This window comes from Pocillopora damicornis, chromosome 3, assembly GCF_964200805.1.
Source record: "Pocillopora damicornis chromosome 3, jaPocDami1.2, whole genome shotgun sequence".
In the NCBI taxonomy this organism is placed as follows: Eukaryota; Metazoa; Cnidaria; class Anthozoa; order Scleractinia; family Pocilloporidae; genus Pocillopora; species Pocillopora damicornis.
In genome coordinates, this window is record NC_142672.1 from 5,738,440 (window position 1) to 5,750,162 (window position 11,723).

The window sequence follows — 11,723 nt, forward strand, 5'->3', positions numbered from 1 at the left end:
AATGCTAAAATTCAAACAGCAAAATTGAATCAAATTGAACCAGTTCTACAATATTTTTCGTGCACTTAAAAACGCTAAGACTTTTTCTGCTTTACAATGAACATCTGCCATTTTCCTTTTTTTCTTTTTTTGCGTATCTTTTCGTCCTTTTATGTTATATTTCTTCATTTCTGTTTTATTTCCAGTGTGATTAAATTAAGTCAGTAAAGAAAATAATTAATTAATCAATAAATAACCAAATTTGACCCGCCTCGATTAGCATTTGCTATCTGCGGGTCAAAGGAATATCTTGTAAAGATGAAAGAAAATGAAAAATAAAAGTGAAGTGAAGTGAAGTGAAGGGAACCTTCTTGAAAAAAAAAATCAATAAAAAGGTCACGTACAAAGACGTTGTCAATGAAACTGTTATCTGTTTCTTCCTCTCCTCACGCTTTGGTATTTAATTTGGCTGGCGTTTCGTCCTGAAAACTACATATAAATGTCAGATTTTACTTTCAGCTACTCGCGTGGTGGATAATATTACGGCCATAATATTTAAAAACCTTAAATGCGAGAGAATATCTGAAGTGAAATCTACATTTTCTACGGTCGTTTTAGTTTTGCTGTTTGGGGTCTTAGTACATGCCGAAATTATCAACGATATCATCACAAACCAAACATTTTGACTCAATATCTGTCCGCTGACAAAACTGATGTCACTAGAAAGTGCCCAGAAACTGAGGAAAAATGGCGATAAAGTGCAAAGGGTACATGTCGACCTTAAGGTTTTTTTTTTCCCAGGAAGCCATAGGCCTTAGTAATGATAAAATATACAGCGTTGTACGATACTGTACTTCTCATCTTGCGCGAAAACCTTATTTGTAGTAGGGTACTCTTCTTAAAAGAGGCTGTTATTAACCACAAGATAAATTAGTTCTAATAACTGAGTTGAAAACGCAAATGATCTCCATAAAGGGTTTCTAAGGCTACCATTTCGAACGCCCCTCAACAGAGCTTTATTAATAACATCATTTTCATCGTCGCTCGACATAATTCCTGTGAATACATTGACCCTCGTGCAAAAAATGGAAAGTAGCTTGCAAATATATTTTCTTACCTTCTGACTGACAATATGTTTGTTGCACTTGATATTGTGTTTGGGTGTGTCAGAAGTGAAAGTCGTGTCTTGTTACCCTCCAGAGAAGTGTTTGAAGTGCTGTAAGAATGAACAGAATGATTTAATGAGTGGTGAACATAAATGCTACAGACCTTCTTCCTGTTTAGCTGTTCTACTTATTTGTAGTCATCAGATCACTGCTTTTGTGTTAACTGTGGGTGACTGGTTTTTCTCTAAGTAACAATGGACAAGTATAATAGTCAATGAAATTCATCAATAAGAGTCCTGCAGAGTAGTTTTGAAAAAAGCCGGCAAGTCTAACTCTAAAACAAAGCTGCAAATTATGAAATGAGATCAATAATTGTAGGAACCCAAACACAGTGGGACAAAGTCTCGAGCGAAATTTGAAACAAGCCTATGACGTTATAATCAACCATTAATTTTCGCGCCAGTATATTGGCTACTTTACAAAAAACACTCTTTTTGCAGAGTCTAGTAAAATATTTAAAAGCTGGTCGCAACCACGCATCCGCATCAGATAAGCACTTGTTTTTTTACAAGCGGTCTCGCGTGATATGAGAATTAAGAGGAAGGTACGTTTTAAAATAGATAAACCCCTTTCTGGCTTGCTGGTATTTCGGCTGATAAGTTCCTTGGCTGAAAGATTGTCATAAAAACTTCACATTTTCCCCCGAAGCTTTGCTTCTCGGCCAAATATTTTTTTAAATTTTTGGACAATATCTCAGCCGTGGACATTATCAGCCGATTTACCAGCCGCCCGAATGGGTTTATTTACTTATTAGTTGTATCTCAAAACAAGCAGATGTTAAGGCCGTCGGAAAAATCTTCAAACGGCTGTCAAAGGATATGGTCATTGTTCCAAACATTTAAAGCACGAAGATACCATATAAGGGGTCTTTCCTTTTCTATTAGATTAAAGTGAGGGTCTAAAATACCCCAGAAAATATCGGTGGCTAAAAAAGTGGTGTCGTGCCATCGTTAATAAAACTATTTTAAGTGTTATAACCATGGTTACAAAACAAAATATGTTTAATAAGCGATGAACAGAAGCGCTTTCGTTTTTCTTCCTAATCATACGTTCCAATTGTAGGTATCCATCAGTTCATGGTTTTGATCTTTTATATTTTTGATAATCCAATACAAGGTTTTTGAAAAGTGCCGGAAAGTCAAATTCTATGAAAAAGCCGCGAATGATTAGATGTGAATGATAATTGTTGGAACACAAACGCAGTAGAATTGACAATAGAAAACATAAATATTTCTAGTTTAAGATCGTGTTTGCCTAAAATCTTTTGCTTTTTTAGCTGGTGGCTTGCATCGGAGTATTTGTGGCATTTGCGAAAATTTACCTTTGATTTGTTTTTTTCAAATCGATCGTGGAAGTACAAGAGCATATTGATATTCTCTTGTAGAAGTAGTGATAGAAGTAGTAATTAATGGTATTAGTACTGGTAGTACCTATAAAAGTCTGATTTGAACAATTTAAAAAAAATTGATCTTATGGTGGACAGCAGTACAATTACATCCTGTTACGCTCCTTTATACAAAGACAGACAAAGTAAATGGATATTGTAGGGAGAAGTTACATGTGAATCACTTCCGGGAGTTAAAGGGTTAAGTCCTCTGGTTTGTATGTTGAGTAATATGCAGGTTTTTATTATTTCCTTGTTGTTGTTTATTATGTTCAGAAGGGAGGTGAAACCCCAAGCAATTGACGCACTTAGCCCTACATTGCACCTTGTTTGCAGAGGGTTTTTTTTTCAGTCTTTTTGAACTGTATATTTTTTCTTCTTTTACTGCACACTAAAGAAGGACTTTTTGTTTAAAGTGCTATAGATACACCTTTATTTCTGTTATCAGTAGGTAAAACACTGGTCAGAGAAACTCGGTCGGTATAATGAGTGACTGGTAAAATTTTGACTCTATTTTATTTATAACTATAGTTTGTCATGATTACATAATCATATATTGCTAACATATTCTAAATAATAATAATGAAATAAAAACTGTCACGACTTTTTTTCAAATCATTCAGTTGTGTACTTCACATAACTGTTAATAGCTGAAAATTTCCTATCTAAATCATCCATTTCTTTTCAGCAAACCGTTTTCTTGCTAAGTTTTTTCAACTTTTTCTAATTAAGTATAATAATAAGAAAATATTTTGATAATCTGTCATAAAAAAAACGTCACTTCCGATGTCAACCACGACATAGCAGCTGCATGTAGCAATTCTTGTTCAGGTGAGGAATTTGCAAGCAGGCTAATAACAGAACACCAGATGAAGAGTATTGCAGTACCGTGGTTTCTAAGGAAACCAGTTTACTGTCTGGGCTTCATCATCTGAACAAGACTAGCAGTATGCAGTCAAAACATTGTGATTCGCATCAGTTGTGACTGCATCCTGATATAAACAATAATATTTTGTTATTAACATTGAAGCATCAAAATTTTGCAAGACTTTTACTTCACAGGTCAGCCAATTTTTTTCGTTTTGGTAAGCTGATGGTTAAGATTTTCTCATCGAGCAACAGTACTTTAACGACAGACTGAGGAAACAGAAATTTTCAACTTTCAATTCCTGCAGGATACTCTCTATATCAGGCCATTTTACTTATTTTTTTTATCATAAAAGGGCAATACCTTAATACCCAAAAGGAATTTCACACCAAGAGAATGGAGCAAGGGCCTTGCACTTACCCCATGCCCATTCCGATCTCCTTAGTTCTTTTAATGGACTGTTAAGGTAAAGACTGATAAGGGACCTATTTTCCAGCTGGGTCCAAAAAAACCCTCAAATCTGTAAATATTAAAGCTGAAAAATTTTCATGCTACACCATGTTAGAAAAATAGATATTTTAGAACTTTAATTTTCAACTGAATAAATATTTATATTATTTTCTTTACGCTGTGGAGCCAATCTATGTAAATTCTTCTTCCCAGCCATTCTTTAAGATGTCACGCAAGGCTCCCTGAGTGTTGCATGACATTCCAAAACCACTGCAAAGGAGATTGACCCAGACATAAACTAAGGTGCCTCTTCACTTCCTTCCAAAAATGTACCTAACGCTGAGAATCTCTCGTGGAAAGGCCTTTCCTTGCAAGTGTTAGCACCGGTGAAAGTCTTCTCCACATCTTCTTCATCATTCAAATCCTCATTACTTTCATAATTCAGTTCTTGGGAGTTTTCTATTAACATATCTCTAGTTCTAAATAATTCGTCTGGTATATATGTCAGTCTTAAAGGTGAGTAACAATGAATTGCTCCAATATCAATTGGATGAGCTTCTGTGTTGAATATGTAACCTGCAGAGCCAGGATTACATGAAGGTGATTGTGTTGCTTTGATTTGTTGATCCACAGAGCCATTGCTCTGGTGATTGAAATTTTGTTCATCAAATAAAAGATACAAATACTTAGTTGTCTCAGCTAAGAAAAAAGACTCCACTCTCTCCCCTTGCCCATGTGTTTTCACATCTTTTATCTAAAAAAATTAGTATGAAACCCAATTAGCAAGGAGACATCTTTTGATAAAGTATCCCCTTTAACACTACACATAAACATCACTGTAGCTATATTCTATAATTCCTTCAATCGGCTTCATTGACCACCATTTCAATTCTCTTTATTACCCCTAAATCAAACATTAAGGTCATCAGAAGAAAGGAAATGATCACCCACTAAAGAAGCTCTTGATTGTTAAACAAATTCTCCCTGTCGTCAGCATAGGAAATGTTTAGGGAGCAGTATGGAGAATATCCATTCTGATATTAGGGTGTAAAGGGTGAAACGGGGGTGAATCGTTTGAGCCTGCCACTAACAAATTTCTTGCTTTCACCAGAGACATGAATTTCAGAGCGTGGATGGTGGAAACCTACCTGCAGATTCACCTTCAGCGTGCAACTAAAGATATGGGCTATCTCACGTCTAAATTAAAAACTTTACACGAGTCAGACGCCATAGCCGCAGAGCAAGCCAAAAGAACGGTCTGGGTTTCTTGATTTCGTTCCCCATCGCATTTAAATTGTGAAAAACTGAAAACTTTTATGTCTCATAGATTTTAATCGTTTATAAGTAAATAAAGCTGTAAGGAGTCCTCCTTCAGCCTGCAAACCAACGATCACAAGCGATCCAATGGGCCACTTTCGATATATCAAAATTCTAAAATGGCTCCGAGGCTAGGGGGAATAAAACAAAACATATTTCACCTACTCATCCTTATATTTGCTATTTCTACAAACTCACTTTGTAACATAATCACCTGATGGGCCGTATCTACAAAATGGACCTTGGGTGTGACAATGTGTTCTTATGATTAAAAATGCAATATGATTGTCAATAACAGTGCAAGGTATTTACTTTAACAAAAGCTAAGAAAATAAAAATAAAAGCAATATATGAAGCATTCTATAATCACCGACATTACGTTACTGCATTCCAGTGTACACTAGAACTTGAAACATATGTTTTTCTGATAGCGTTCTTTAGAGTCAAAACATTTGGTAATTGTTTGGGGGTTTCGTTATAGAAATCAAAGGGAACTAGAACTGAATTAGCGCCTGGGTTTGCTCTTCTAATCTTGGCTTGGAAAAAATGAATGCTGGGTGATAGCTTTGTGTTCCGTCAAGTTAAAATACGAGTCAAAAATTTAAAGAATCAAAACTTGAAGAACCGAGATAGGAAGAGCATAGGAGGCGTGATGGCCATGATAAAACAAGCCATTGAGATTCAAGGATGACTCTTGTTAATACCTTAGACCCTCCTAAAATTTTATGAAGACAGGGTCTTTTCAGCCGCTGCCCCCAGGCTATAGAAGGTCTCACCAATAGACCCTTAAATTAAGTACATTAGTTTCTGTTTTTTGAGAAAATATTAGACGCATTTTTTCAGAGCCACTTCTGATTAACTGTCAATTTCCAACTGTGATAAGGAGCTTTTTGTAGCACCGCTTCATAGATTAAGTCATTATTACTATTATGATTATAATTATTATTATCGGTTAACCGGCCGATTCTACAGAATCAACTATTCCTCATTTGTAAAACACGTTCCAAGAAGATTAAGCAAGAAAAACCTGAACAAAATTTAGCTTAGCTCCAATTTAAGAGTGATTATTTAATGCCGAATAGACTTGATCGAGACACTCGTATTTTTTTGTTAAGTTGGTATTGTATCATTTTTGTCGGCCATAAACATGACGGTTCAGGAACGCGCTGGTTTTATTTTCATCTCGGCTCTCTTTAGAGAGTAATGATATCCTTTCCAGTGAAACCAGTTTACTCCATCGGCCATGGAGGAGTGATTGCCACGACGATATAAACCATTGAGATTCGATTGGTGACACCTCTCGTACCACCAGGCTCCTTGGTACTTAATGGCGCAGTTGACCACAACATCATCATTATCTTGATCTCTAGTGGTGAATGGCATATCGCGATGCACAGCAAGAGAGTCACAAGAATTTCCTGACAAAGCAAGCCGCACTATGAGTATTACGTTTGACTGACAATGAGCTGTTCGTAATTCAAAAGAAACCTTGAAATATCAGATAAGTATAATTTAACAATAATGATATGGAGTAAAAGTATTGTTAGTAATATCTATGATTCTTGTCGAAGATTCTAGGAATTGAATCACTCAATATGATAATGCCGATGAATATGTTTGCCGAGGCACTCATCAGAGTTGGATTAGTTCGTTAGGTTAACTGCGCATGATCCACGGGCGAATACCTTTGGATTAATCAACGTCCGGTATGCGCTGTTCAGGATTGCATATCGATGACCTGAGATTACGCACTTTTTTGTCTTCCAAAGCTATTGATGAAAAAGACGTTAAGCATATTTACATTACTCAGCACTCTCCTCCCTCTCCCTTCCCCCGCTTAGAATGACTAGAATAGAAGCGACGAAATGACTGTTTTACCTGAATAAGAACCAAGGAGCAGCTTGTACTTGTCTTTCTCACTCAGAACACCAAATATGTTATACTCAGCATATCGAGTATTCCCTTCAAAGTCCTCCAAGTCCACACGTAACATGCTGTTATTATCTAAGGTCAGCCGGTGAATCTTGTCCAGTCCCAACCAAAATTCACTTTTCAGGTTACCAAAGCCATGTTTGTAGTCGTTCCAGTAGCGGTAGAAATCAACCGAGCCATTCAGTCTTCTCTGGAACACTGTCCACCCTCCACCGGCTGTTGTTTGGTCACAGAATACATCAAAGGCAGACAAATTATCAGGTTTGATGGTGTACTCACCGTCAGTTAGTTTACCCGCGGATTTGTAGATTTCTGCGCAGTTCCTTTTAACTAATAATCAGAAAAAAATACACAAACAAAAAAACAAGTAAAACGCCCACTTTAAATTGTTTGGATTTGAGTGCTTTTTGTTTGCTTTCCTGGCTATTGCTCTGGCTGATAAAACTTTATTCTGAACATTAATTAGTACCATTTCTTTTCCCTTGATATCCACCAGCTATATTCATGTAAAGTTACAATAATAGGCTTTTCCATTTTAGCTTTCTTCAGTAGTTAATATTTTGTTCTTGAAGTCAAGTTTGCGACTTAAGTGAGTAACTCCTCGCGTACTACACAAGAGACTGGCCCACAGTTATTCAGTTATTTCACCTTCAACTTAACAGGTTTCTCCGATGAATCTTTCCTGACACACACAACGAAAACCTTTATAGGTGAATCCAGCTTCACAGGCGCCTCTGTTTGAGCATGGACTACTGCTGCATGGATTCTGTTGACAAAGCAAAGTAAACTTTTGTGCAGGTCTTCCTTATGTCAAAAATAAGATCACTTTAGCCTGAGAAAATGAAACAATCTCTTCTACCACCGTAGTTTCCAAAGAATGTGAAATGTTACCTCGATAGCAAGATATGTGTAACTCGGATTGTTGACGAGAAGAAATGGAGCATGGTTTTCCTGCGTGGCGTTATTCAACTCGCATTTTTGGTTTCCTCCTGCAACAGGTCCAACATTGATGGACACACAATTAGGTTCCATATAACGCATTACTCTGCAGCTCCCTTCGTTTGGCACCTCTGCACTTTTGATCACGTGATTTTTCATGGCCATGTTCGGTATTGGGTCCTTGAATTTGATGTGTCGACTATCGTCGTCTGTGGTTGGCAAAACAAACATTTCGTTTAGTTTCCACTCACTCGAGATAATTCAGTTCTTATTTTTCACTGATAAAAAAGGCACATTAAACCACTTTATTTCAAAACTTTACAGCATGAGAACCCTGAAGAGCTTTCCCTAAAGATGATTCTCATCTCTTGAAAATTCAACTTAACTGAGAGGCTTTCCTTACAAAAACTTAATCTTTGATTGTGAGTTCATCGGCGGAATGTAATATTTAAAAAAATAACAAGTAAAAAAATAACAATAATTCATCATTTTGAGCCATTGATGCGCCGTGAGGACTTTTTGAAATTTGACTTTTGTTATATCTTCTTTTCAATAATGGAAGACATTTTGAGTTAGATAAGCGGATTGTCTTCTTAAAGATTATTTGCTTTGATCAGCAGGTAGCATGTGTAGTTCGTGTAATAGTTTTGAGGAAACGACACCAGAAAGATGAAACACAGGAAATTAAAAGAAGGGATTTATACTCACCGGTGCAACAGAAGTGTGGTGAGAGGATAATTCCAAGGAAGAAATAGAGAATACTAATGATCGGTTGAAGAGAAAACTTGAACTGCATCGCTATAAATAATAGATTCTAAATTCAAGGTAAGAAATATGATAGTGAGCGTTCCAAAATATAAACCTTCCTGTTTTCCTGTAAATCTGAAAGTTGACAAATGTTAGGCAGGTGCTCGGCATTATTTGCCAGCCTTGTACACTTAAAGGGTCTCTTAATTAGCACAACATTTCAAACTGAGGTAATTACTTCCTTCAGTTATGTTATTGGTCTAAAACACGTTGTTATGCTAACAGGCTTGTATTATCCCTTGCACAAAAAAATACCTAGAATGAATTTCTTCATATTAAATATTCAAAAAGAGGAAAATAATCGACCGTCGTCACGCAATTTTTCTGCATTGGAGTATTTTCAAATTCTTACTCTACCCTGTAAATTTTATTTCATTCTGATAAGCCACAATACTTTATAAAGCTTCGGAGAAGAAAGAAATAGAACGAAACGAAACAAGCGAAACATGCAAAACCACCGAAATGGCCTAAACAAAAAGATTGAAACGAAACGAACCTAACGACCAAAACAACCGAAACTACCAAAATAGTATACCAAAAAAATTAATAAAAATACAATGAATGCCCTGAGGTTTCAGGCGTCAGCCGTCATATTCATCTGGTTTAGCTAGATTATGGTCAACTCCCGATCTGCCTCACGGAGAAATTCCATTATCTCTCTAATTACCATCAGCTTGATGTGAGGCGTCGAGGGAACCTTCTTAAAAAAAAAATCATTAATAAAGTCATGTACATAGATGTTGTCAACGAAACCGTTTTTTGTTTCTTCCTCTCCTCACGCTTTGGTATTCAATTTGGCTGGCGTTTCGTCCTGAAAACTACATATAAGTGTCTAATTTTAGTTTCAGCTGCTCGCGTGGTGGAGAAAAAAAAAAGTTTCGTGAGACGGCCATAATATTTAAAACCCTAAATGCGAGAGAATCATCATTATTTCATCGTCGCTCGACATAATTGCTGTGAATACGTTGACCCTCGTGCAAAAATGGAAAGTAGCTTACAAATATATTTTCTTACCTTCTGACTGACAAAATGTTTGTCGTACTTGATATTGTGTTTGGGTGTGTCAGAAGGGAAATTCGTGTCTTGTTGCCCTCAAGAGAAGTGTTTGAGGTGCTGTAACTATGGTTACAAAACAAAACGGTTTAATGAGTGGTGACCATAAACGCCACAGACCTTCTTCCTGTTCACCTGTTCTACTTATTTGTAGTCATCAGATCACTGCTTTTGTGTTAATTGTGGGTGACTGGTTTTCTCTAAGTAACATTGGACAGGCATAATAGTAAATGAAATACCTCAATAAGAGTCCTGCAGAGGAGTTTTGAAAAAGCCAGCCAGTCTAAGTCCAAAACGAACCTGAAAATAATGAAATGAGATCAATAATTGTAGGAACCCAAACACAGTAGGACAAAGTCTCGAGCGAAATTTGAAACAAGCCTATGACATTATAATCAACCATTAATTTTCACGTCAGTATATTGGCTACTTTACAAAAAACATTCTTTTTGCAGAGTCTAGTAAAATATTAAAAAGGTGGTCGCAACCACGCATCCGCATCAGATAAGCACTTGTTTTTCACGAGCGGTCTCGCGTGATATGAGAATTAAGAGGAGGGTACGTTTTAAAATAGATAAACCCCTTTCTGGCTTGCTGGTATTTCGGCTGATAATGTCCTTGGCTGAAAGATTGTCATAAAAACTTCACATTTTCCCTCGAAGCTTTGCTTCTCGGCCAAATATTTTTTTAACTTTTTGGACAATATCTCAGCCGTGGACATTATCAGCCGAATTACCAGCCGCCCGAATGGGTTTATTTACTAATTAGTTGTATCTCAAAACAAGCAGGATGTTAAGGCCGTCGGAAAAATCTTCAAACGGCCGTCAAAGGATACGGACATTGTTCCAAACATTTAAACCACGAAAATACCGTATAAGGGGTCTTTCTTTTTCTATTAGATTAAAGTGAGGGTCTTAAATACCCCAGAAAATATCAATCGCTAAGAAAGTGGTGTCGTGCCATCGTTAATAAAACTATTTTAAGTGCTGTAATCATGGTTACAAAACAAAATATGTTTAATAAGCGATGAACGGACGCGCTTTAGTTTTTCTTCCTAATCATACGTTCCAATTGTAGTTATTCATCAGTTCATGGTTTTGGTCTTTTATATTTTTGATAATCCAGTACACGGTTTTTGAAAAGTGCCGGAAAGTCAAATTCTATGAAAAAGCCGCAAATGATTAGATGTGAATGATAATTGTTGGAACACAAACGCAGTAGAATTGACAATAGAAAACATAAATATTTCTAGTTTAAGATCGTGTTTGCCTAAAATCTTTTTCTTTTTTAGCCGGTAGCTTTCTCTCAGGCAACCAGGATGAAGAAATGACACAGCAAAACGAAACGAAACATGCGAAACCACCGAAATGACCAAAGCAAAACGATCGAAACAAAACGAACCTAGCGACTTAAACGAACGACCGATATGACCCAAAAATATACATAAAATAACACGGGGGCAGATCTAGGGGAGGCCACATAAAGCACAGTAGTCTATGGTCAAAGGTAGGGACCATCTTTGAATCGTACGTCCTCGACGTCAGAATAGGGTAATTCTGTTTTCCAAAAAAGTGAGAAGTTCTTCTCAGTGCCATCGCCTGAGATAAGATTTCTTGTCGTTCTCATCATATATTCCATGTAGAATTTTTGTGCTTCTCAGAACGAGTTTTATTGCGTGGGGAGCCCGCCAGTTCGAACGATATTTCAACCTTACCTGTCCTTAAAGTGTTCTGACTTCCGGTTCTCTGTTACGACTCTACTTCCGTTTATTGTACTTTCAATTATCGAATGATACTCCTACATCACGTCTGACCATATGTTTTACGAC

The 11,723-nt window shown here is 36.7% G+C and overlaps 2 protein-coding genes across 4 annotated transcripts in view; one reads left to right on the forward strand and one right to left on the reverse strand.

The window, feature by feature from the left end:
• Nucleotides 1-11,723, forward strand: part of LOC113677429 (putative tRNA N6-adenosine threonylcarbamoyltransferase) — a 272,358-nt gene that overhangs the window by 74,609 nt on the left and 186,026 nt on the right. The gene's annotated exons all lie outside the window — the stretch shown is intronic.
• On the reverse strand, nucleotides 5,160-9,954 carry LOC149047933 (techylectin-5B-like). 3 transcript variants are annotated; one of them, XM_089199977.1, is made up of 4 exons: nucleotides 7,988-8,244; nucleotides 7,745-7,862; nucleotides 7,043-7,426; nucleotides 5,160-6,582 (listed from the first exon to the last, which is right to left on the reverse strand). In XM_089199977.1, exons 3-4 carry the CDS (start codon nucleotides 7,155-7,157, stop codon nucleotides 6,320-6,322), a joined length of 378 nt encoding a protein of 125 aa, XP_089056103.1. In that variant the 5' UTR covers nucleotides 7,158-7,426; nucleotides 7,745-7,862; nucleotides 7,988-8,244; the 3' UTR covers nucleotides 5,160-6,319. The 3 variants fall into 3 exon arrangements, with proteins under 3 accessions (XP_089056103.1, XP_089056102.1, XP_089056101.1); XM_089199976.1 differs by adding an exon at nucleotides 8,744-9,954 and having other exon boundaries at nucleotides 6,176-6,582; nucleotides 7,043-7,862; XM_089199975.1 differs by lacking the exon at nucleotides 5,160-6,582 and adding an exon at nucleotides 8,744-8,959 and having other exon boundaries at nucleotides 7,289-7,426.